This window comes from Pangasianodon hypophthalmus, chromosome 4, assembly GCF_027358585.1.
Source record: "Pangasianodon hypophthalmus isolate fPanHyp1 chromosome 4, fPanHyp1.pri, whole genome shotgun sequence".
Classification (NCBI taxonomy): domain Eukaryota; kingdom Metazoa; phylum Chordata; class Actinopteri; order Siluriformes; family Pangasiidae; genus Pangasianodon; species Pangasianodon hypophthalmus.
Genome location: NC_069713.1, coordinates 20,163,736 through 20,188,463, shown reverse-complemented (window position 1 = coordinate 20,188,463; position 24,728 = coordinate 20,163,736). Strand labels below are relative to the sequence as shown.

General features: G+C 39.8%; 3 protein-coding genes across 5 annotated transcripts; 2 read left to right on the top strand and 1 right to left on the bottom strand.

Annotated features, from left to right (window-relative positions):
* On the top strand, nucleotides 1-8,119 carry LOC113539952 (G protein pathway suppressor 2). 2 transcript variants are annotated; one of them, XM_026936096.3, is made up of 11 exons: nucleotides 1-225; nucleotides 453-570; nucleotides 1,902-2,011; nucleotides 3,695-3,807; nucleotides 3,917-3,996; nucleotides 4,269-4,348; nucleotides 4,455-4,629; nucleotides 6,178-6,261; nucleotides 6,407-6,483; nucleotides 7,303-7,398; nucleotides 7,665-8,119. In XM_026936096.3, the coding sequence occupies exons 2-11, from the start codon at nucleotides 477-479 to the stop codon at nucleotides 7,755-7,757; spliced, it is 1,002 nt and encodes a 333-aa protein (XP_026791897.2). In that variant the 5' UTR covers nucleotides 1-225; nucleotides 453-476; the 3' UTR covers nucleotides 7,758-8,119. The 2 variants fall into 2 exon arrangements, with proteins under 2 accessions (XP_026791897.2, XP_026791896.2); XM_026936095.3 differs by lacking the exon at nucleotides 1-225 and adding an exon at nucleotides 232-370.
* A 1,402-nt stretch (nucleotides 8,120-9,521) lies between these two features.
* LOC113540207 (eukaryotic translation initiation factor 5A-1) lies at nucleotides 9,522-14,855 on the bottom strand. Of its 2 annotated transcripts, none has more exons than XM_026936525.3 (6): nucleotides 14,460-14,855; nucleotides 12,923-13,098; nucleotides 12,577-12,681; nucleotides 12,276-12,407; nucleotides 12,104-12,176; nucleotides 9,522-11,202 (listed from the first exon to the last, which is right to left on the bottom strand). In XM_026936525.3, exons 2-5 carry the CDS (start codon nucleotides 13,088-13,090, stop codon nucleotides 12,114-12,116), a joined length of 468 nt encoding a protein of 155 aa, XP_026792326.1. In that variant the 5' UTR covers nucleotides 13,091-13,098; nucleotides 14,460-14,855; the 3' UTR covers nucleotides 9,522-11,202; nucleotides 12,104-12,113. The 2 variants fall into 2 exon arrangements, with proteins under 2 accessions (XP_026792326.1, XP_026792327.1); XM_026936526.3 differs by having other exon boundaries at nucleotides 9,522-11,113.
* A 1,840-nt stretch (nucleotides 14,856-16,695) lies between these two features.
* LOC113540670 (Y-box-binding protein 2-A) lies at nucleotides 16,696-24,041 on the top strand. Its single transcript, XM_026937274.3, has 10 exons — nucleotides 16,696-16,855; nucleotides 17,886-17,949; nucleotides 18,074-18,107; nucleotides 20,253-20,342; nucleotides 20,434-20,682; nucleotides 20,951-21,036; nucleotides 21,194-21,371; nucleotides 21,640-21,768; nucleotides 22,112-22,178; nucleotides 23,531-24,041. The coding sequence occupies exons 1-9, from the start codon at nucleotides 16,777-16,779 to the stop codon at nucleotides 22,136-22,138; spliced, it is 936 nt and encodes a 311-aa protein (XP_026793075.1). The 5' UTR covers nucleotides 16,696-16,776; the 3' UTR covers nucleotides 22,139-22,178; nucleotides 23,531-24,041.
* The last annotated feature ends 687 nt before the right edge of the window (nucleotides 24,042-24,728 follow it).

The window sequence follows — 24,728 nt, the reverse complement described above, 5'->3', positions numbered from 1 at the left end:
CTATAAAATGACGTTTGTATCAATCTTTTGATGATTGCACCGGAAGAGGAAATCAGAAGTCCAACGTGACATCGGAAGTAGTTGCGCGCTGCTACACAACAACTCAAAGCGACAAACAGCATACAATATAATATATACGTTATTCTAATTTTTGTCAGTCGTGTGTATTTAAGGTGAAGGTAACGAATATTTGGAGTTCTTTCAGGGATTTAAGAGAAACCGAAAGTAAGTTGTCGTGCTTTATTTATTATTATTTTAAAGCCAAACCCCAAGAATACGTTTGAGATGGGGTTAGATAACTGACCTTTAGCTCGTTAGCTCTGTTTTCTGTTTCATAAAAGTCACTCTGAAGGTTTGGTGATTAACAATGGTAAGAGTAATGGAACCTATGAAATCTGTTGAGTATCTGACTGTGGTGTTGAGGGTAAATTCTGTGTTTGTGTGGTCTGTAGCTGGCCCCTCCGCTCCCCGTCACCATGCCTGCCCTGTTGGAGAGACCGAAACTGTCCAACGCCATGGCCAGAGCTTTACACAAACACATCATGAGGGAGAGAGAGCGCAAGAGACAAGGTAGACCATGCACTATCGGTTTTTTCCTTCATCCTCTTACACCAGTAGCTTAGACATATTTAACAATATATAGCTCGTTCATAGGGGCAGTGGTGGCTCAGTGGTTAAGGCGTTGGGTTACTGATCAGGGGTTCAAGCCCCAGCACTGCCAAGCTGCCTCTGTTGGACCCTCAATCCTCCCTCAAGACCCTCATGGTTGAATCTGTGTTCTGACCCCCGTTCCCAACAAGCTGGGATATGCAAGGAAAAAACTTTCACTGTGCTGTAATGTATATGTGACAAATAAAGGCTTCTTCTATTTTCATATAGAATTAAGGACCATGCTCACAAGCTCAATGGCTCTCTGACCAGGGTTGCCAGGTCTCAGCAAAAACTTCCAACCTATGCAAAAGATCTGGAGCTAGCCCAAAAATATTGGCGGTATATGACAGAGCAGTGACAGTATGTTCAATCACTGGATGACAATGCATGAGCTTTTTTTTTTTTTTTTCTTTTTCCCTCTTCATTGGGCCCTCTTTTTCCCATTGGGCCTATTTCCCATTGGATCCCCAAATTTCCCCTTGGTGACATCCCATCTTAATTTATTTGGGAAAAACACTTAACATAACCATGTACGGGGCCCTGGAATTCTAGTGGTTAGGCCAGGCTGCAGCACAGGTACGATTCCCGGCCAGGGAACCAACCCCAGCCACTAGGGTTGCATGCAACAGTGCACTCTCAGAGCCAGTCCCAAGCCCGGATAAAACTGGGGAGGGTTGCGTCACGAAGGGCATCCGGCGTAAAAATTGTGCCAAATCAAATACGTGGACCAACAATCCGCTGTGGCGACCCCTAACGGGAGCAGCCGAAAGAGGACCAAGTTAACATAACTATGTACAATGTTTTTTTTCTTCCCCCCTCATTTCAGATTAGATGTCTCTCCTCACCCTACACAAAAACCATCTGACCAGAATCTCTGTAATATCTGTATAGTTCCCACTACAACAGAAGTGGTTCTGTATGTCATAGACACGGTCTGCGTTTACACTTTACCTTTGTTTGCCATAGCCTGCTTGCAGAAGTTGAATAGTTTATTTGCTTTAAAATAAGAACAAAGCCTATTTTTAAACTAGCCTGAAAAACCCAATCCATAAGCTTGCTTTTTGCATCTGCAAACTTGTTTGAAAACTGGTCCAATTTGGCCTTAGACCCAAGCGACCATGCTTCTGAAAGTCCTGAGATTTGAACTCACAACTTTAACTGCTCAACTACCACTGCCTGGATTTTCATTAGAGCTTTATATAGAGAAAAAGAAGTCACAGATTTGCACTATCCCCTTGACTTGCTTGCAGAGGAGGAAGAAGTGGACAAAATGATGGAACAGAAGATGAAAGAGGAAGAAGAGAGGAAAAGGACAAAAGAGATGGAGGAAAGAATGTCACTGGAGGAAACAAAAGAGCAGGTGAGAAAGTTAGAAGTGGAATTAGTTACAACCTTGTAATCAATTTTTTGGCTTCTCTTTCAGGTTCTGGAAGAATCTCTTTCCAGTTTATGAAAGTAGGGAAGTGCATGTGATTCTTAGCAAGACCTACATGGAAATCATGTTAGTAAAAACTGGTCTGTTGTTTGCTAGTATGTGCTGTTTATTAGCAACTAAGCAAGAATCAACCAAAAAGCTCATATTTAGATTGTTACAGCTAAAAGTACAATTTGTGGAAATCCATTTTTCCAATCTGGTAACGATTGGGCTGTGCGTAAACCGAGCTCATGTTTTATTTTTACAATGAAAATGAAAGCTACAGTGTGTTCTTTTTAACTGAATAAACATAATTATTGCATCAGTGGACAATAAAGTATTGTATAGTATGAGGTTCCTGGGCTGCTGTGAGTCTCCCTGATGATCCTGTTATAGTAATTTACAGTCAGTGCTGTATCAGGGGGTCTGGTTGAACTGAAATAATGCACATACAAACACATCAAACTTTATGCTTGAAAGAAGTCTGACTACCGAGTGACAGGCAGGAGTGAAAGAGAGAGAGAGAAAGTGAGAGGAAACAAAGCAAATGGAAGTCAAAGAGTAAGAGAATCTGATATTATATTAAAAGTGGAAAATGTATTCAGGAGTTTTAGTTTTTTTCTTGCTGAACAGGTGAGGCATTTGTTCTGTGTTTTGATGGGAAGCTGGTGAATGATGGTGATCTGATTCATCCTCATTATGGAATTTGTATCCTTACTCAGTTGTGTAGTTGTATCGTTTGTATTTCAAACTCAGTTATATCAGGTGAGAGTGAGTGATCTTCTAGTGTGGGATTTTGGCAAATGCTAACAATGTTAGTGCTGTTCTGTATACTGTATTTTAGCTGGCCAGCTAAGGCACAATTACACCACGGCATGTCGACGATGCACAGACACTACTGTTTGACAGTAACACAAGGTTGACGATAGCTAAAAGATATGCTCTTGTTGAGAGGTTTTGCTCTTTCATCTGATACTCAGTCCCTCTGACAGTCACAGTGATGTGCACATGTAAGTTTATATTCTCATAGTACTCATACTTCTGTAATACTGAGCAATTGCGAGTCTTGAATAATTGGGCTGCATCCCAAACTGCATACCGCCATACTAAATAGTATGTCACCACGGCATTAGTTTATTACTATTTAGACATATTGCTTAGTGCGCATTATGTGGTTTGAGACCTTGAATTCTCCCTGAGTGTGTTCCTTGGCACTCAGCTCACTCTTAGCTCACAGTAGAGGAAGAGTATAGCGCTACCCACATTACGAAATGTTCTCCCACAAGTAGATTGTGATAGCATTTTTTTTCTACCAGAGTTCCAAAATCTCACATCCAGCAGCTTTAAGTAATTATTTTCATAGACTGAAAAGAATTCTCATAAAGAGCCAATAAAAATGCAGCTGCTCTATGAGTATAAACACTGAGCACTTTTCCTGAGAATATTTTGTTGTTTGTTGCTGCATTTGAGAAATGTTGCAAAAAAAAAAAAAAAGCATTTCGGCATACGGTCATAAAGTGATGGAAGTTGCCAAAAGTATTGCTCAAGCAAAGGACACATGTTCGATGGCCAAAACTCTGCTTCTGTAGCAAAGAGAATGTATTCTGATGTTCCTGTGCTGTGTTGCAGGTACAGAAGATGGGAGAGAAACTGCAGGGTTTGCAGGAGGAGAAACATCAGCTCTTCCTGCAACTTAAAAAAGTCCTTCATGAAGAGGAAAAGCGACGAAGAAAGGAGCAAAGGTCAGAGATTTTGCCTGCATCATAATTTTGTGCTAATCTTCAGGGGCTAATTCATATTTATTTACTTGAGTTCTCTGTTTTCACCCTTTTCATCTGTTCTAATCGACAGTGATATTACAACACTGACTTCAGCCAGTTACCAATCCAGCATACCTCTGCACTCAGGACAGCACCTGCTCAGCTTGCAAGGTGAGTTTTAAGACACATTAATGTGTTTCATGGTTTTAGAAGATGCACTAGTTTTAAAAAGCTATATCACTTTAAAAAATGGTATACTTGTCGTATAGCCTTTAGTGCTGTCGCTGTCTGTGAAAGAGTCTTTGGAAGCGGTCATGCTCCTAGGCTCTTGACTACGGACGGCCGTAGCATCATCAGAATGTAAACTGTGGTCTCTTCGCGATGTGCCTTATAGAGATGTATGGTTTTATTCTTTATGTTCTGTATATGTACCTATTTTTCAGGCAGTCCTGTGAGTCACAGTAGGCCTGGAGGTCTGTTGGCAGAACGTGGTAAACAGTTGTTTCAGACACCTGGTATCCCTGTGAGTCAGATTTGTTTTGCCAACTGCTGTACATTATACTGCTGGTTTATATGCTTGTCTTTATCAAAGTGCAAGTCTCTAACCAATCATTATTTGTGATCATTAGGGCCGTCACTTCCCTGGTCAACCTGCTTTCGCTCCAGGATCTACTGAGCATGCTCAGTTTGCAGCCAGCCCTGCAGTTCATGAGGCGTATGCAGTCACGCAGGCTCAGCACCCTTCCACCTACGGCCCAGCTGCATCGGTCCCCATCAGCTTCTCAGGAACGCAGATCAGGGCCGGTATGTATAAAGCTACTCGGAGTATAAGCTGGTCTTAAAGTGGCAAAAACTTTGAAGAAATAATTTTTTTTTTCTCTTCACACTTAGACCAAGAAATAAGAGGAAAGTACACAAATTCTTTAGCCTTAGGAGTACTGTTTGTTAAATAGCTGAGTATTTAGGAGTGTTTCAGAGATGTCTGAAACTGATAAGAGTAGCAAATAGTAGCAGTGCTGAAAAAGAAAAGATGTGCACCCACTATCTTCTGTGCTCGTAAAGATGTAGGCCTACTGCAAATAACTGACAATGCAGAGCTCATAAAGATGTACCGGCCTGATCAAGAAGGTATATTCGTATAGAAATAAAATATCTCCAGCAACACTATAAGAAATAATGAAATGGCACAACCATTTTGGACCTGCCACATGGTCCTCTGGCTGCTGTCTTTATTTGATTTCTAAAGCAAATGGCAACAATCAATATGTCATGTTACTGTAAACGTTATTAAACTCACATTTCTGTTATAAAGTGCTTCTGTTCTTAGCCAGTTACTCCATGTTTACTCACACACTTAACACCAATAAGTTAATAACATAACATGGCTCCTTTTTATTTTTATCCACTTGAGGATTTTTAAATGCTGTGATCTGCGGTTAGCATTTTAGTAGCGCATACCAGGCTTTCTTGCACTCTACTGTTGTGTGCATAATGACTCTCGTGGCAAATCGTTTTCTTATCCATACTAGTTACTATGGTAGTTTAGTTACAATATAGTATGTTATCCCATGTTTCATCCACTAGCTCAGCTATAGAGTTTGTATTTGTGTTTTTATATATACAGACACAAATATGGGATTCAGATCTGGTGACTGGGGAGGCCATTGACATGATCATGGAACCAGATTGAGATGACTTGTGTTTTGTTATATGGTGTATTATCGCTTTGGACATAGCCATTACAAAACAGAATTGTGGCCATAAAGGGATGCACATGGTCAGCAACAATACTCGGATAGGCTGTGGAATTCAAACAATGTTTGACTGGTTTTAAGGGGCTGAAAGTGTGCCAAGAAAACACACCATTATACCCCTACACCATTATACCCCACCACCAGCTTGAACTTTTAACATAAGACAGGCTGGGTCCATGGATTCATGCTGTTGATGCCATCCATCTGCATGTTGGAGTAGAAATCAAGATTGCTGAATTCTGAATTCCTTCTTCTTTCCTTTTTTTTTTTTTTTTTTTTTTTTTAAAAATCTTTAACTGTCCAGTTTTGGTGAATTTGAGCCCACTGTAGCCTTAGATTCCTGTCCTAGGCTGACAGGAGTGATACCTGGTGTGATCTTTTGCTGTTGTAGCCCATCTGCATCAAGGTTGAACGTGTTGGATGTTCTGATATGCTTTTCTGCTGAGCACAGTTATAAAGAGTAGTTATTTAAGTTACCATAGACTTCGTGCCAGCTCAAACCAGTCTGGCCATTCTCCTCAGACCTCTCTCACCTACACCCACAGTTTCCACCCACAGAACTGCTGCTCACTGAATGTTTTTGTACTACTCTCTAAAGGTGCTTCAGCTTTCCAGACCATGCCCTACCTGCCCCATCAGCCACAGGGTTACGCTGTCCACAGCCACTTTGCTTCCCAGCCAGGTAGACACAAGCTTATTGTTATTATAACGTATTCTTTGCTGCTATTCTTTCTTATTGCTAACTGGTGTTTTTCTGGTTATGAGTAAGTAATTAATGATCATCCATGCTTCATTCACTGTTAACACCCTTTTGTTGCCTATAACAGGATTCCTCCCCAGTGCCGGTATACCCCTTCAGAAGCAGCTGGAGCATGCCAATCAGCAGTCTGGCTTCACTGACTCGGTAAAACCATCTGATTTCTGGTTTCACATCATTCTTAAAAAACCTACTTACACCAACGGATGTGATGGTGGTAGAACCTTTGCATAAGCTTGTAGTGCCTGTTCAGATCTTCAGTTATTACATGTAAGATTTTTCTTAAGGCTACATTCACAATGTTTTTTTTTTTTTTTTTTTTTTTTTGACAGTCCTGAGAATAGGCACTAGTATGTATTGCTGGTTTGTTATAGTTATATGTGGTTTGTTCTAACCCAACTTGTGTACACACACACGCATGACAAGCCAAGGCTTGCCATAAGCTGTCCTTATAGATTTTTTCGCACTGTTACATACAGCCCTGGATGTGAACTGTAAACTGCTCAACACTGACCTAAATTACTGAAGCACGAATGATTTTTATGCATCAGTATGTATTGGTGTGCTTTCTGTCAATGTGTTGTATGCGCTGAATCAGTGAGGGGGCATTTTTGTTAGATACCAAAAAGTCCTCATGAACACTGTTTAATGTCTGACAAACTTCATAGCCAGCGTACCATCAGAGTGCACTGGGTTTCATTTTTGACACTATTTTTGAGTCAGTTGTTGTCTGTAGCTGTAGCCTGCATGTGCAGTTATAGGGAAGTGATGCGTTTGTCTTCTGGTTTTATTTCTTATGTATTCATGGTGTAGTATTTGACTACTAGAGACATTTGTTCTGTTTAAATTTGCGCAAAAAGGAAATATGAAAACGAACACAATAGGTGCTGTATATTCATATCAAATTGGTATACACTGCTTGACGAGAAAGGAATGTCTACATGTTTTTAGGTGTGTGTGTTACAGGGTGCCCTGAGGCCAATGCATGCACAGGCTCTACATGTAAGTGCGGCAGGACTGCTGCCTACACCTTCACTGGCTGTTCAAATTCCTGCCGCAAAGGTGAGCTCACTGAGCAATGAAATCTTGCTCTGTAGCCTTATTTGATAATTTACCCTAAATTCATTTTTAAAAATGATTTCTCATTGTCCACGTACATATTGTTTCCTTTGGCACACGTAATGTCATTTAATTTTCCCTTATTCACCTTATACCATTTACCCTTTCTGTAAAAGTGTTTGTGTGTGTGTGTGTGTGTAATTTAGATATTTTGTGTGTAATTTGCATTTTACTTGCTTAACACTAATATTTCTGTGTGTATTTGACAGGCCCCATTTCAGAGCTCTCCTCAGCCAGCTCCCCGTCACACTTTCCTCTCCCACCCACAAGCTGGACAGAGATTCTATCACCATAGCAAGTAACCAAAAGCGGACCACATAAAAAAAATCTCAACATGTGAGAGTAACCAAAATGACCATCACACTGGGTTAGAAAGGGTCAGATAACGTTTATAAGGTCTGATTTGGATGGTCTCAAAAATATAAATACACTTTTCATATAGAGATTTTGTGGGTTCTCTTAAAAAGATGGGGGGGGGGGGGGGGGGGGGTTCCATCTATGAAGCATTGCTCACTGGATTTTTCTTTTGTATAATGGATACATCTGTTGTCAAAAGTGATTAGACCTCATAGATTTAAGACATTTGTTCAAGTATGATAGAACTGTCTAGGTAGCTCTTGTCAGTTTTGTTCAGACTGAATAAAAATATACTTTTATGTGTGAACACTGAGTGATTTTTGCATATCCTATACATAATTTCAAATTGACGTGACTGTTGCAAAATAGAAGTGTTAGATGCCAGTTGGAAACATTTACAGAGACAGATGTTTATTGAACACTGTAGAGGACTTTCCAGTTGTTTTTACACAAAAATTATATTTGACAACCATGGCTAGATTTTATTTGTATTGGAAGATTCTTACATAATTGAGTATGATTTTTGCTGTCACCTGGCCAAAAACTGCTTAATTTACAGTCGATCCAAAATCACTGACAACCCTGAGGAAAACTAGAAAAAGAAGACATCTTCCATGGTAAAACATCTTGTAGCTTATTAAAGATTCAAGGGAGGCTGCTCTGAATATTAAAACAAGGTTTTAAAGTTGGAGCTGATTAGGAGGGACTACTACATGCACAAAATTTCAAGATTCTTGTTAAGACTGAAATGGCCTGTCTAAGACATTTCTGTTGGTGCTGAAGTGCGCTCCTCTTTATTAAAAAAAAAAAAAAAAATGCACCTAGGCTGAGACCTTGCAAGCTAGCCTAGCCTGTCCTTGAACTAGATTAATGTACTAAACTGTGCCTTGGCCTCTGGCAAGGAAAAAATCCCCAAATCATCAGTTATCAATGTTCCATAAACAGTCCATATTCCCCAGTTAATATTAGGTATGACGTGTATTTGTTAGTGTTTTCATATCAAGCATAACAATTTATGCGGAAGAAAAATTCTGTCTACTAGGCTTGTGCAATTATAATGATTTAATCATCTCTACACAATATTACCCTGCCAGCAGACCTGCCAACCTTTACGCATTTTGTGTAGGAGCCCTGCAGTTTAACATCAGGGTGTGCTAATATGGAGTAGCACTCAAAAATACAACAAAAGAGCTTCTTTCTCTCCCCAGTAAAAATGGCACATGAGCCAATGTAAATCTGAAATGATGTGTTCAGGTTTTGAACTCTCAGATATTAACTGACTGCCTGGAAACCCCACCCCCTTCCCCCATCTCACATACTCTCAGGGCTCTCAGGACTCATAGGGAGTTCTCGCTCTCTGCAAAGGTAAATGGAGAATGGAGGTTCAATGTAGCTAACATTAGACAAGCATAACAGTTAACTATATTTATTAGGGCTGCCACCAAAATATTTCATCTGAAAATGGTCAGAAAAACCACACTTCTGTTTTTTGCCCAGGAGAGAACTGCACCGATCAGCACTAAGATACGTTCAATCACTTTGGGCAGCTGCATCAACATTATTAGAATGATAATCCACCATGCAGCTGAGTTTTCACACTTGGTGCTGCCAGCCAGCAGTTCCCAACTACACAGCCAGTAATATTACACCCTACCATACTATCCTTAAAATGGAAATGGTGGAAATGCTTGTTTTGCTGCCTTTTTAGGCTTTCGGTTCTGGTCAATTAAATTGTTTATTGCAATTTTTAAAATGGTAAACTGCAAACAGGAAAAAAAATCAATATCACACAAGCCTACTGCTTACACATTTCTAAGCCTGCAGGTGTGCTGCTCTAACAGCAGTTGTTGCATGCGAGTTTACTTTTTAGCATTCGCCTCTCTCAGTTAGGTCAAAATCACCTCTTTTTAAACTTCACTTCCTATACATCAAATGTCCTACCTAAAAGGACCTGAAAGAAAGCCACACTACATTTCCTTAGAACTAAGATTATTATTCCAGTCTATTTATTTTAATGAGGTTTAAATAGCTTTTTATTAATGTAAATACAAATATTTTGCTTGTTTTCATCAAGAGTTCCAATAATTCTGTACAATGTAAGCATAATAATGAATAATGAATGCCCATCAGACACTGAAACAGAAAAGGCAACATGTAGGTGCTCATTTTAATATTAGGTTATGAGAATCTCTTGGTTTAATACAGCTGTTTATCACAGTCAGGGTACAAACAAAAGATCTGCTTAGGTAATATGAAAGTAAAAAGAAATTATCTTAACACCAAGTTCAGATATGAGCCAGCAGAGAAAGCCAGACTCACGGGGATAAGGATTCACCAAATTAAAATCATTATTGGAGAATAGCCCCTTTTAAAAGGTGGTAAGGGAATGACAGTTGTACATTGTGGTTATCTCTTAGCCTGAGAATGTACTGAGACCAAAAGCATTGCCTGCTATACTCCCCCTATTTTCTTTTCTTTTTTCTTTTCTTTTTTTTTTTAGGCTAAGTAACAGTGTGACTCCCCCACCAATGACCTTTTTCAGACCAATTATTTTAAGACTACAGTTCAACATTTGGTGAAACCATTATTCTACAAGAAAACAGATTCTTAAATCTGACTAATGTTTAAAAAAAAAAAAAAAAAAAAAAAAAAAAAAAAGTGTAAACAGGACATTTGTATTAACCTTTTTACTTCTCACTAAATACACCTGTTTACTCAATATCAGGATGGCTCCCCCATCTTCTATATTTCGACTACCAGAAGATAAAGGAGTGGGTGAAGAAGAGAGGAGACCACACCACATCCTACTACACATGGTGGTCTTGCCTTTTACCACAGTGCCTGTATTAGAACTGGCCTCTGCACTTACAACAGCCCAATTTAAAATGGAAAAGAAGGGTGGTAATTGGAACAAATGTAAATATTAAAAAAGGAAATGAAAAAACAAGCCAAAGACAAAATGAGAACAGACACCCATGTTAGTATAATACATATGATGTGCCTTTACAGTTCCCAAAGCTAAAGAGCTCATGTGTCATTCTGCCTTTTTTCCTCTAATATATACATTCAAAATATTGTTGATTAATGTATATTCAGTGTATTTACAGAGATATTTGTCCATTTGCAACCATTTCCAATTATTTATTTTTTGTTTCTATTTTTCCAACCCAAAGACAGGCTAAAGTACATAAAGAAGGGGAGAGAACAAAGAATTAAAAATAAAAGAGAAAAAACAGGGGGAATAGCATTGCTGAGGCGTAATTCTCTCCTTCTGTCCAGGTCCAGTGCATCTTGCCAATACCTGAGAGAAAGTGAGAAAGGGAAGGTAGAGGAAGAACAGGCCGGAGTAAGGGCACAAGTCAGAATGAAAAACAAAGGGGTTGAGTACAACTAAGAAAGAGGAATGTATATAAAGAGGAAAATTTACAATTAAAAAGACCAGAGGGAAAGGAAAGGAAAATGTGGACAGCATGAGTAACTAGAATTATCAAAAAACTTATGGTCTTAACACTTAGCATTATAAATCCAGAATGACAACTTGACCAGACATGTGTCGATGTTTTTGATTTCTGATGATGAAAATTTTCTGAATGTCAGGTAGCTGGGTTCAGAGTTTTAGAAAGGCCCGTATGTGCAAGCATTTATCAATCAGGTGGTTAAACAAAGCTTATAAATTAGCACACACACTTGCTGTGGCTACAGGGATCATTCTAATATTCATGCCAAATACACCACTGATTAAGGCTTAACAGCTTCTGTAGAGCAGCAGCCTTTTAATGCTTGTATTCTTTAACAATTAACCCCACCATGTTAACAGACCAAATGTAATACAGGTAGTACAAAATACAGAACATACATAACATCCTATGTACAATTTGTTCATCCATCATGTCTGTTATGGTGTACAGAACAATGTGAATACAAAGGATGTATCTTTTACTATCTGTGTTACTATGGTGGTCATGCAAGCACCAGTGTGCAAAGAGCAAACCATCATCGTCCCGTTTTTTTTTTTTATAGTGAACTCTATACATTGTGTCGTACAGAAATATTTTCCCAGAATACACAGTTAAGTGAACACACTGAAGAGTTTTTGAACTAAATAGTATATTTTATTGAGATCACCACATGGATAATTATTTGACTGAAAAAAATTTAATTGCTGGAATATAACGTAAACACTTGGAATAGTGCTTTGCTGTTGGCACACTAGCGTAGCACAGTTACTCTCAGCTAGCAGGTGAGCATGCATACACACACATACACACACACACGCGAGAGCTCCGTGTACCTGCTGCGTTTTATTTAGTCATGGCTTTAATGGCCACCGCAGCCTCCTCATTCATTGCAGACAGGACACTGATCTGAAAAACAGGCAAAGCAAGCAATTAGTCCACAAGAGTTACATAAGCACTCTAACAAAGACATGTGGTTGATGGTAGAGCAGAGTCAAAGGCATTTACCAGGATCTCCTCTCCAGCATCAAACTTGCTCTCGATCTCTTTGCCCAGGTCTCCCTCAGGCATTTTCAAGTCTTCTCTGACCTCACCACTGTCCTGGAGCAGAGACAGGTAGCCATCCGTGATGCCAATCAACTGTGGATAGGAAGAGGATTCAAGACAGGGTTAGAAAGACATTTTTAAACATCTCAAACGGTCATTATATTTCTAAACAGCCAACATGAACAACTCTCCTAATCTGGTTATTTTGTTCTTAAAGGGGAAATATTAATAATTGATCAGAGGTTTATGAGACATCCCTTACCTGATAGTCCATTCTCTTGATGTTGGGGACATCCATATTGTGAGTTGAGGGACAGATATCTTCATATTTTTTGCCAGTGAAGATGTCAATGCCAACCATGTGGACCTGTTAACAAAAACAAGAGTTAAAGATCTTCATTTCAAACCTTTAGACATCCTATTGTACCTTTTGATAAACTGCATGGTGTCCACACATACAACTATTAGCCATTCAGTAACACACGGTATACAATAAGATGCACGTAATTAAATGACTTAGTATCTCTAACGGCTTCTAAAGGAGATTTGAACCTAGAAACAAAGCCACACTTGAGACTAGTCAAGTGTAATTCACTCTGTCCAGTCACCTTTGCGTGTCCATGTTTGCCAGTTTTGGAAGTCGACATCTCCACAATCTTGCATGGTCGACCCTTCAGCACCACAAAGCCGTTCTTGCGCAGGGCAGAACACTGCATGGGGTAGGTGGTGGAAGCCCCAGCATCACCTGTCGTGAAGTCCAAATCTGCATCTGCCATTTTGTATCCTGAAGGCAGACAAACATTAAATATGACACTATATTCTGCTCCTAGGTTAGGGAGTTGATGTTCATCATGCTGGTGGAATAACTTGACAAAAAAAAAAAAAAAAAAAAAAGTGGGAAATTTGCCATGATGCATCTAGTGTTTCTACTTTATTGACCACTTTAGAGTCAGAAGTTGTTAATATAACTTTTAGGCAGTCTCGTGTTTTTAAAAGTAAATGTTTCTTGGAGGTATAAAATTGAATGGTGGTGTGTCGCTAGCTCGAACAGGAGTGCTAAATTAGGTAACACAGGCATGGCACCTGTTAGCCATGCTGCTGCAGAAATCCTTCAAACTACACTTTTCCCCCAAATTACTCTAAACTAATTATTAGCCATAAAAATCTGTGCAATCTTAGATTTCCCAGCAGCTAGTGACAGATATAGTGAATATTGCTTGCAGTGGCGGTGTATGTCGGCGCGCACGCGCTCACGTGGAAGGGCCCAAACGTCAAGTCATGCTGTCTCCATGCTATTAGCGCGTCGCCGTAAACAGCCTGTTAGCAAGTCTGCACGGCGTGTCAGGCGTTTTAATTTTTCATCAGATTAAATATGATAGTTTGACATTTGGGGCACCCACAAAACCGGTCACAATTTTCCATTTCCATACTGTGGCGGTAATCCGCCGGCGCCAGCATGCTAACATGCTAACGACAGTCGGCGAGACTGAGAAGGCCCGCTCAAGCGCTTGTTTGAGTTACACACTGCTGAACAAAGCGGGCTGAAGAGAGCCTGGGTCTGCTTCACTGCGGCCTACTGCAGCTCACTCGAGTCCCACCGAGCTCATGCTCACCGCGGCCACTCCGGTGCACACACGGCTACACACGGCGACGGGCTGAGCTCAAAGTGAGCGCCCAACTTTAGCCTGTTAACGCCTATAAAGCTAACACGAGGTTTGCTGTAACGGCGGCGAGCTGCGCTAATCCGGGACGCTGCATGGCCCGCCATGGACTTGACTTATGATCCCAGGCATTTGATCTCTTGCCAGATTGCACGTTTTAACTCGACTAGATCTTCGGAGATGTATTTTTACATTTTGCAGTTCCGCAAAGTTGAAGTTGAGGCCTAAAGAAATTTTTGTTGTCGTCATCCCGACATTCCCATCCCAAAATTACTAGCGCAAACACACCGAGCCATAGGCCCGCTCGGAAAACCGCTTTGTGTGAAGTTAGCAGTGTAAAATGGATCAAGTCAGTGTGCAATATGGAGAAAAAAAAAAAAAAGAGTAGCTGTAGATGACCGAGTGTTTGGAAGGAGGAGACTACTCTAAAGCGAGATCGCGCCATGTTACCAGCTCATTTCAAAGCTTCAGTTCGTCTACTCACCTAATTTGCGATCTTTTCCACCCTAGACGTTATGGGGCAATCCACCAACTGAGTTAGTCTTGCTGGATGGCTCACTTTTCACTGCTCGCTTATCTCGGCTGCTCGTGGCTGCGCACTGCCCCTGTTCTGCCTTAAATCAGCTCTTTGGACGCTACCGTCATTCCAGGCGTTTCTTTTTCTTTCTCTCTCTCTCCCCTGTCTTTCCTCTTCCAACAGCAGGTCCGAGCCTTTGACGAGGCCACACGCACAGGTCAGCAGCCGACAGAAGTGTGAGCCCCAAACTCACTCACTCTCTCTCTCTGTCTGTCTCTCTCGCTAGCTTTTCTCGTTCACTCTCTTTGACTCAGCCACACATAGCCATGAAACGAACCTCAGCAGTTTCCTCCTCACTGCGCATGCGCGCTCGCCCTTCGCTCTTTAAATTCTATAGGTCGGGCGGGGCGCGCGGTCGCGTGAGCGCGCGCTCTGCCTCGTGGCCGCTTGATCCATTAGCGGTGAAATATAGACCTCTCATTATTGCGATTTCTCATTAATACGAGCGAAAGGCATTTTACAGTGGTTTGTGTAAACTGTCTACTAAACATGTCCGATTTGCTTCCTCTCTATAGACACGTTCTTGTTTCTCCCCCATTTATTCTTCCAGATGGGTTCCGCTAGTTAGGGGCGGAAAGATACGGCAAAAACCATATTCCTCAAAATTCTACGTAGCCTGTGTTACGCACGCCACGATTCCTCATTTTCAGACATGCGCATTAACGTCTCCGTTCATGATCACAGCTTTAGCATATGTGCATGTGCATAGTAGTTATTTAGGATGAGATCAAAGGAAACACTGGCATACGTACGCATGAGGCTTTATCTTTTAAGAAAAATATACTTCTTTCCACCCTACATTAACCGATAATTGCTGTTTTTGTATTTGCAATCTCAAAGAATGCAACAAAATTAACATTTTCTTCTTTTAAAACTCATTTTTTCTTGCAGACACAGAAAACAGAGAGCTATTGATGAAAAGCCTAAATGTAGGCCATAAGGCATGGTCATGGTCGGCCCAGTGTTGCCAGTCTGGGGTTGTTTGGATAAATATAGCCGTGTGAAACTTGAGTCTGGAGAACTTTTAGTGGTAGAAGGGGGTAGAGTAAGGGAGGCTAAGGACAGGCCTTTTCCTCAGCTCAACACTAGAGTTTGCTCTCAGTGATTTGGCCCAGACTCTGCTCTAATTTCTCACTGACGGCTGGACGAGTTGATATGTGTTTAACAGATGGCTGGTGCAGTGCAGTGTGGGAATGATACACCGCTGTCATTACAAAACATCATCATGGTTTTCTTTAATAACATGACTAACAAGCCATTAGCGAGATCAGTGCTGATAGGATCAATAAAGCAGAATGGAGTCTACAAAGTGCTGAGCATGTACACAGACACATCAGTTCTGAGCCAAAAAAAAAGACTTGAAAATAGACAAATACCAAAACCAAAAACAATTAGAAAACCGTATAAAGTGATTTTCCTTACGTTCACTTTACGTCATACATGCAATGTGTAAAAGATGAAATTATTAAAAAATAAAAAAATAAGCAAATACCAAAAACTAAAAAAAAAAAAAAAAAAAAAAAAAACTAGCCCCTTCCAAACCATGACATCTGATGTTCAGTCCTTCATACATACAATACATACAATTTTAAATAAACAACAATACTACTACTACTACCACTACCACTACTACTACCACTACCACTACTACTACTACTACCACTACTACTACTACTACTACTAATAATAATAATAATAAAACGGATATATTGTGCTACTAAGCATGCTGTTTTTGTTTGTTTGTTGTTTTGGGCACAAAGATCCGAACATGGTCTTGTCCAATTATCTATATTTCCATAAATAAAGAATAACTTCGCGATCACTTTATTGTCACTAACGCATTTATATAATAATATATCTAGCATGAATAATGTTTGGGATTGGATTAAAAATCCGGTAACGCTCCTTGTTTTTTTTTTTGTTTGTTTTTTTTTAATATAGCAGATTGAAACCTAATTTACAGCCAATAATTTTAGGCACATTTGCCGATTGAAGTTTGCTGAAAAGTTAGTAAAGTCAAAAGCCATAATGGTCTTTATCACTTATTTCCCCACTCCAAATTGATGAAGTGAAGGCGTAGCTGCTGCTCGCGGATTGGTCGGCGGCGGACCAATAGGAGTGCAGCTCGCGCACTCATTCCAGTCATGGACTCGGGATAAAGCGATTGAGGTGGCGGCTGTAGGGAGTTTTGGCGAGTAGGAGGGAGGGGGACAAATGAGCCAAAATGACCGACACAGAAGTGCAAGGCGCTCCTCTGTCAGCCCCAGCGACCGGACCAGCTCAGCCAGAGCGAAAAGTGATTGGTAGGAATTTCTCAAACAATTCAGCCTCAACTAAAGTCCGTCCTGTTAAAAAATAAAAACGAAACGCCACCCATGTTAAAAATCGTATCCGCGCACTAAAACACACAAACTTAATGGACTTGTTAACATGTCGTGCTTTAGTGTGTCTTAAACTGACTTTAACTTGAACTTTCACTCCTCGTGTCTGTACCATATAATGTTTTAACTGGAGTTTTCGAGAGTGGCGTGTAAGTTTCAGTTTGAGCTGAGGGCTGAACGCCTCGGTGGTGGTGGTGGTGGTGTTACAGAGCCACAGCTGAGGAACACTCAGCCTACTTCCACGTGTTGCTGCTTTTTCCTGACCACTCTGTCTTCTCTAGTGCGCTGCTTTCATTACGCTTTCATGCTAGCTGTTCGGTTTCTTCTTTTTAACCAGAGTTAATATAGGCTTGTTATGTGCTTACTGTGGCTCAAAGCTGAAAGTTACTCTTCTTTAAAAATTCCCTAACATTGTCCTTATGACAGTGGATCAAGCAATACAACACCTCAGACACGCTGAAGTAGCCATAATGGCGTTTATTGCAGACAGCATTTCGTGGAAAAGCTAGATTCCTGAGCAGGTTGTTGCTTATCTGTGTGACCTGAATGTTCTTTAGGCCTTTAGTCAGTCGCCTACGTGCTGTTTATTGCGCAGGGGTTGTTGCGCAGGATCAGGTTTTTTTTTTTTTTTTTTGGTGGCGGGGGGGATCATCTTTTAACTAATTTCTGGCCTGTCTCTGAATGTCTCATCTTAATCAAATCACGTCTGCATGCTGTGAGATTTGGTTGTGGTGAAGTGGACTAGGCCACTTCAGGTGAATGCTGTCCTGCCTTAAAACAAGCATGTACAGCTCTATCAGAGCTTGTGGTTAATGATTTACTCTCAGGGCCTGAGCTCTCTGGTTGGTACAACATGCCTTATGATTTGAAAGTGTGGTTGGCTGTGTTTCACGAATCCTTCATGTAAAAGTGTCAGTCATTTATGCCAGGCCTTACATTTATGCTGTTGCAGCTACTTTGGTGCAAGGAACTGTGAAATGGTTCAATGTACGCAATGGCTATGGCTTCATCAACAGGTACGTGGGAAAGACTTGTGACCCCTTTTAGTCAATACATTATTCATCTTTGAATGCTTGAGAATTTTGTTTATATTTTGTTGTGAAAATCTGTGTCGTCTCAAACATTTTATGTGCCTTGTAGAAATGACACCAAAGAGGACGTATTTGTCCATCAGGTAAGAAAGAATTCAGTGTCCTGACTTCGTGTGTGTGTGTGTGTGTGTGTGTGTGTGTGTGTGTGTGTGTGTGTGTGGTTGCCATGTAACCATCACTATCAAACCTCATGTGTAAGAAAATGTATTAGGGTTTTGTCAGCGACCTGATTTTTGCCAAGCCATGCTGATTTGCCCATGCTATGAGGATATAGTTCTTTAGTATTACAGAAGCATCAACTTTAGAAGCATAAACTTGATCGTGCACATCAATGTGACTGTCTGTTACTGAGTACCAAGTGAAAGTGCAAAACCTTACTTGCTGTTCTGCAGTCTCAGCTCGGCGACGGCGCCGCACATCTCGGAGGGTTAGGGTTAGCTATGAAGCTATGACAGGGTTAGGGTTAGCTATGAAGCTATGACAGCACTGATGATAGCTAGTTATTGAAAATGGAAGCTGGAGAACAGACATCTTTGTTTATAGTTCTTCTTCTTTTTTTTTTCTTTTTTTTTTTTTTTTTAAAACCTGATTTGTTTTCAGTGACAAGCCCGTGTTTTTACACTAAGCACTACAGACCCCCCCCCCGATAACTCGCTCTTACCCAGTATAACAGCTTGAAATGTAAAAATACAGAAAAACACACCACTTGTTAGTCACTAGATCAAAAAACTTGATCAAAAAACCGACTCATGGTTATCATGAGTTAGTCTGCTAAAAACACCTCACAACTGGATTATGATACAAATTCCCCAACAAGGATAAATTGGCTATTTATTATTCACCAGCTTCATGCTAAATTATGGAACAAATTACCTGTTCTGCCAGGGGAAAAAACTGAACATATTGATTTAAAAAGTCCTAAATCCATTTTCCCCATTGACTATCTTGTCTGTTTCACACTCTCCCTTTCTCTCCCCTGATTGGCTGTCTGTCACCATGTAGTCGGACTTCTTTCGTACCTAAAGTTGGGCCGTGGTGATGTTTGACGTATCTGAGCTGGCGCATGAGGTATGCGTATAAATTTCCTGCCAATTCTGACCAACACCTTTGACACCGTGCTGTAGTATAATATTTTATACCACAGCGAAATTTTATCTCTTCTGTTCAGTCAGAAGGTGTTTTCTATCATTAGCTTCGACAGTAGTTCCGGCTGTAAGGCAAATCACAGGTTTATGTTAATGCCCTCATTCTAATACGTCATCGTTTCCACAGTAACTTAACCCAGGGAAATGTGTTCCGGATGTTCCACATAAAACTAAAATTTATAAAAAACTAGTTAAAAATATTATTTAATAAAAATTGTCTAATTATTGATATGGTAAAGCTTTCTGTATGGAGACAGTTAATATTTTTGGAAGGAGTCTCCAGTGTCAGCACTTTAACAGAGGTACAGATTATATAAGTTTTCTGCTAAGGAAAGTCAAAGGAAAGAGGGCTTTTTGGTTTCTCAGTAACCAGCTCCATTTTTTTTTTTTTTTCTTCAAGAGAAAGTGAGGGGAATTACTTTTTAAGGCTACTATAACATAATTGATGACAGGAACTATTTTTTAAAAATGTAAGTATAAATGGACAAAACACATGATGTCATTCTTTAATTAAAAGAATTGCTGTAGTATAAAATAATAAAAATTTTGGGATGTGCTGTTGTGGGAAAAAGCAACTGGGTGGGGTGGTAACAGGAACTCTGCCTCATATCAGGTCACATCATACCACCTCGTTGTTGAATATTTCCCTATAACCGCACTCCCTGTCGTATTTTATTCCTTGGGTGAATACTATTACATAAATGTCAAGATCAAGACATCTGTTGTATTACTGAGCATTTTGTCTCCCCTGATTCAGTAGGGTTTTTTCCTCCCTTCCTTTTTAACAAAAACTCCTCCACACTGCAACTTGGACAAAATACTGAAATGAGAAACCCAGCTCCCATTTCAAGTATATTTGCAATATAATGCCTATATAACATGCCAATATAATGCCTTTATTGTAATACAATTTTATGCGTTAAACCCAGAAACCAGACATACGCACTTAACTAACAACCTGTGTGTGTGTGTGTGTGTGTGTGTGTGTGTGTGTGTGTGTGTGTGTGTGTGTGTGTGTGTGTGTAGAATATATATATATATATATGGCAACAAAAATGCTTCTACTTTCTCTACTTTTAACAGACTGCCATTAAGAAAAACAATCCCAGAAAATTTCTCAGGAGTGTAGGGGATGGGGAGATTGTGGAGTTTGATGTTGTTGAGGCAGCCAAGGTAAGTGATGTTCAGTTTTAATGTTAGTATTACCCCAGATGATGGTTTTGCAGTATATGGTAACTTGTTGACTTCTGTTCATTGAACGTAGGGCTCAGAAGCTGCTAACGTGACTGGTCCAGGTGGGGTTCCGGTTAAAGGCAGCCGCTACGCCCCAAACAAGCGCAGATTCCGCAGGCGCTTCTTTCCCCGTCCTGCACGGCCGGCACAGGATGATGGGAAAACGGGCGATTCCTCTGCTGGTCCCACTTCTGAAGGGGAGGGACAAAATGGAGCTCCACAGCCCAGGCCACGGCGCCGCCGTCAGCGCAGGAGACCAGACACGCAGCCACAAACTGAGGTGAGTGCTCGGTGTACCTGTATTTCCATGGTTCTGATAAAAATGCATATTCTGTGTATTGTCAGTGTAAGATGGTCTTGGTTAATAGCGCATTAAGGGTTGATTCATGTTGCTAGTTATGTCTCAGCTTTATTTGTTCATTCAGAAGCTGCTGCTGTGCATATGTTGGTTGGGTTATGGTACACAGAATGCTCATCTTTTTTTATATTTGAAGTGTAGTGCATTTCAGTTATAGTATACATTTGGATTTTTAATAATTATTTTAAAGGGAGAATCAGCAGGTGAGCAGAAGGAGGTAGCAGATGGTAGCCAACAGAGACCGCCACCACGCAGGTTCAGACCTCGATACCGCAGGTGAGGCTTCATGGGTTTCAGAAATATTACAACTAAATCCATCTTTTTGGGAATCTAAGCACTGATCAGGGTATGATCAAGACTTTTGCAGTTTAATTTCCATTCCTAGAATTCTTTTTGAGGCACTGACGTATTGAAATCTGTGGGTGTTTCTCAGGCCGTTCCGTCCACGTCCACCTCCTGGAGAGAGTCAGTCGGCCACTCCTGCAGAGGACCAGAAGGAAACTCCCAAAGAAGGTCCGAGCAATGGAGAGCAGGCTGATGGGCAGGCTCAGAAATCACGTCGACAGTTCAGCCGCCGTAGACAAAGGAATTCTGACTCTACAACCTCTAAAGTAAAGTACCACTCTTATTACTCTAATGTGATGGTTAGAAAAAGGAAAGGCAACTTGGAAAGTCAGTGGGCTATATAGTGGATACTTTGTGTGTGTGTCTGTGTATATAAGACTGATTTGTCGTCTGAGTATTATGTGTTGTTTCAAGTTAGTTGGTTAAATAAGTAAGTTAAAGTTGCTGTTTATTAAAATGAATTGGACGTTACATCTCTGTGCACACCAAACAAGGGAAATTCCATGAATTCCATGACTGTCTATTTCTTGACAGGATGGTGCAGATAAGTCTGACAAAGCAGAGCCTGCCTCACCTACTATGAATTCTAAACCAGTTGATGCCAAAGCCTCCCCAAAAACCTCACCAAAACAATCCGAGAAAGCTTCCCCAAAAGCAGCTGAGGTGAGTAGTAGAGATTTAGTTTTGACTGCATGCTTTCTTGTTGTTTCATTTCACATATTTTCACCATATGTTGACATATGCACCAGTCAGCGAAGTTTAATGATTATTTCATATCAATATGCACAATTGCATATTATTAAAAGGAATTTGTAGCCTTGATCGCATTGACTTTTGACTGCTTTTATTGGTGCTATAATAATGAGCACCTAAAAAATAAAATAAAAAATAAGCTGTAATAATGGCTGATTAGTAGCATTAAGCTTAAATAGCACATTTAAATCTACTTATTTCTTACCTATGGTTGGTGGCTCTCTCCAACACTCTGGAAACATCTTCTCCACAGGCTCCTGATGCCATGCCTGTGGCGTGACTTCCATGACCTGGAAGAAATCTAATGACCCTGGCAAGAGGTGGGACTCTGAGCTAAACTGGTGCAATAGTTCCAAGGGGTATAGAATTGCAATGTTCATACAACAGCTGCAGCTAAAATGCAATGGATGGTTTAAGATGAATGACTTGGCCTGGTTCAGTTGATTCAACTGTGTTGAACTTCTGCTTGATCCAGGAAATAGAATAGCAAATCTTTAAACATGGTAGTGATTTATTTAACAAATTGTTTCAAATTGTAATCAGACTTTTCTTTCGGATGTACATTTTAAATGATTATTTGGATGATAAATTGGGTTGTGTATAACTGTAAATTATTAAAAGAATTTTGTCAAATTATCATCAAATCCATATTATTAAAAGCAACCACCAAACAGTAAAATGTCTGTTTTCATTCATCCGACCTTATTTTTTATTTTTTTCGTCAAATAAAAGCTTTAAAACCTTACATTGCATTGCTTAAGCTGATTTGTGTCAGCTTAAAGATGGTCACCATTTTGTAATGAATACTTTTTGAATATTTTTTTCTGCTTATTTATTTATTTATTGCATTTCTGATCGCTTCTTTATTTTTAATTAGTTCTTTTCAGATGTTAGTGTTCTTTTTAATTATGCCCTTTTTGGTCCCCTTTATCATTACCTACATGAGTCCTGTTCTTGTGGATTAGCTGAGTTTGATTTGACACACTCCTAAAATTGTCCATTCTTAGAAAGCTGTTGACAGTCTTATTACCAAAGACCAGACTTATTCAGTATAAACAAGATTAGACCATGCATTTGTAAGCATTGCACAATTACAGTTGTTTTTGAGAGTCCTCATGTTAATTAAAGCTTTCTGTATTTTGGTTAATTTGTGCTCTCCTCTAGAGAAAGTGCTGATGATTTGCACAAGCAGCTTACTGGTTATGTAGTCCACAAGTCTCTGGAGACTTAGCGACAGACACTAAATTCACTTTAATTAATGTTACCATGGGGATGTGAGACATTGCCATCTACAGCATAATTATAGGAGGACTTTTGCATACATTTTATTTTAGTTTTTTTACTTGGTCTATTCAAAAGCGAGTTTGAACCACATCTATCTGTGTGCACTGTTTCTTTATATGAGCAAAAACCTGGCATAGTCGTATTAAACTGATTTGTTCTCATAACCACAGTAAGCTGAACTGTCTTACTTCATTGTGTATCAGAAATAAAACATTTCTGATGTTATATATGTCTGATGAAACAAACTATTTGAAATTGTCACCATTAGTAAATCTAAATATAAAATTGACATACAAAGAACTGGCACATGATCATTTTTTTTTTCCTTTTCCCCTCCTCACTTATTAGTCACATTCCTTATTTATTTTGTATCTCTTGTTTTGCATAGGTTTCTGGATGAGCTGGGGTGGTGTTTCAGCAAACCCACAACTGATGCACACTACCCTTCCCTCCTCCATACCTCTTGCCTGAACTCTTTAGTGTGGACCCTTCATTTGGTGAGCGAGAGGGAAGAGGAGTGACGAATATATTTTGGACTTTAATGTCTTTAGGGGGATCAAAAAATAGACTTGCTCGGAAAGCCCAATATATTTGCATTGTCTCCCATTTAATTCAGTGATTATGGGTGTGAGCAGCTGAAATAAGAACCAGTTTGGCCCTTTAAGTTTGGGGGAAAAACTATGAACGTGTGAGGGGTTGTGTGTATAGAGTATGTCTCCATTCCCTTACCAATGGCTAAATGTGGGGGAAATGCAATAGGCCTAATCATAAAAGATGCAAACTGGTTGGTTTTTTGTTTTTGTTTTGTTCGTTTTTTTTTTTTTTCTTTTTTTTTTGGTTTGGATTTCTTTGGAAGGGAATATGTGCAATGTCATTAAAGTGAAATATCTATAAAACCATGCAGAACAATACAGTCCTAATTTCTGTGTCTCAAATCTTATTGTCATGCTTTGTTGAAAAGGAAGGTTTTGCAAAAAGAAAATGTCCTTTGTGTGTAACTGGAACTGTTTAGATAAGACTGACCTTTTGTTTGCCTAATTACTGTAGTTTATGAAAGTGCAAATTTACAACAGTGTTCACATACTTCCAAGGGCAATAATGCTATCAACTCGGCAGCCCCTAAAAGGAGACTCCTCCTTTGGAATAGGAAAATTGGCAAGAGTATTCATAACTCATTAATTAATTTAGCACAAAAGTGGTGTTAATGTCTTAACATGCAGTCCTACATCAACGACTTGTGAGTTGATCAGTCACACAGCATGTGACAGGAAAAGGGCTGGTTAAACAGCTCATTGTCATTTATTTTATTGCAAACATGGAAAACTGTACACACAGCTCACTTCCTAGTGTCAAACTACTCTTATATAACTTATCAAATATAACATTAATTCCACCATATAGAATTACTGATATTTCAGTTACATTATACACACACACACACACACACCATACATACTGAACATGGCATCAAATACCAAAATTATAGGTCCTTTGTTTCTCCCTAATTTCCTAATACCACAATGTAAATCTTGTTCGAGACTGACTTGCATAAAATCAAATATTGGCAGCAAACAGAGCATGCTAAT

Excerpts from the sequence above, each read along its gene's own strand:
- LOC113540670 (XM_026937274.3), top strand. The coding sequence starts at position 16,777 with ATGACCGACACAGAAGTGCAAGGCGCTCCTCTGTCAGCCCCAGCGACC. Across the intron at positions 21,037-21,193 it reads TTCAGACCTCGATACCGCAG|GCCGTTCCGTCCACGTCCAC; the intron begins GTGAGGCTTCAT and ends GGTGTTTCTCAG. Across the intron at positions 21,769-22,111 it reads CTTCCCCAAAAGCAGCTGAG|GCTCCTGATGCCATGCCTGT; the intron begins GTGAGTAGTAGA and ends TCTTCTCCACAG.
- LOC113539952 (XM_026936095.3), top strand. Across the intron at positions 2,012-3,694 it reads TGGAGGAAACAAAAGAGCAG|GTACAGAAGATGGGAGAGAA; the intron begins GTGAGAAAGTTA and ends GCTGTGTTGCAG. Across the intron at positions 3,808-3,916 it reads CGACGAAGAAAGGAGCAAAG|TGATATTACAACACTGACTT; the intron begins GTCAGAGATTTT and ends TCTAATCGACAG.
- LOC113540207 (XM_026936525.3), bottom strand. The coding sequence starts at position 13,090 with ATGGCAGATGCAGATTTGGACTTCACGACAGGTGATGCTGGGGCTTCC. Across the intron at positions 12,682-12,922 it reads GCAAACATGGACACGCAAAG|GTCCACATGGTTGGCATTGA; the intron begins GTGACTGGACAG and ends TTTTGTTAACAG. Across the intron at positions 12,408-12,576 it reads TCAAGAGAATGGACTATCAG|TTGATTGGCATCACGGATGG; the intron begins GTAAGGGATGTC and ends TCCTATCCACAG.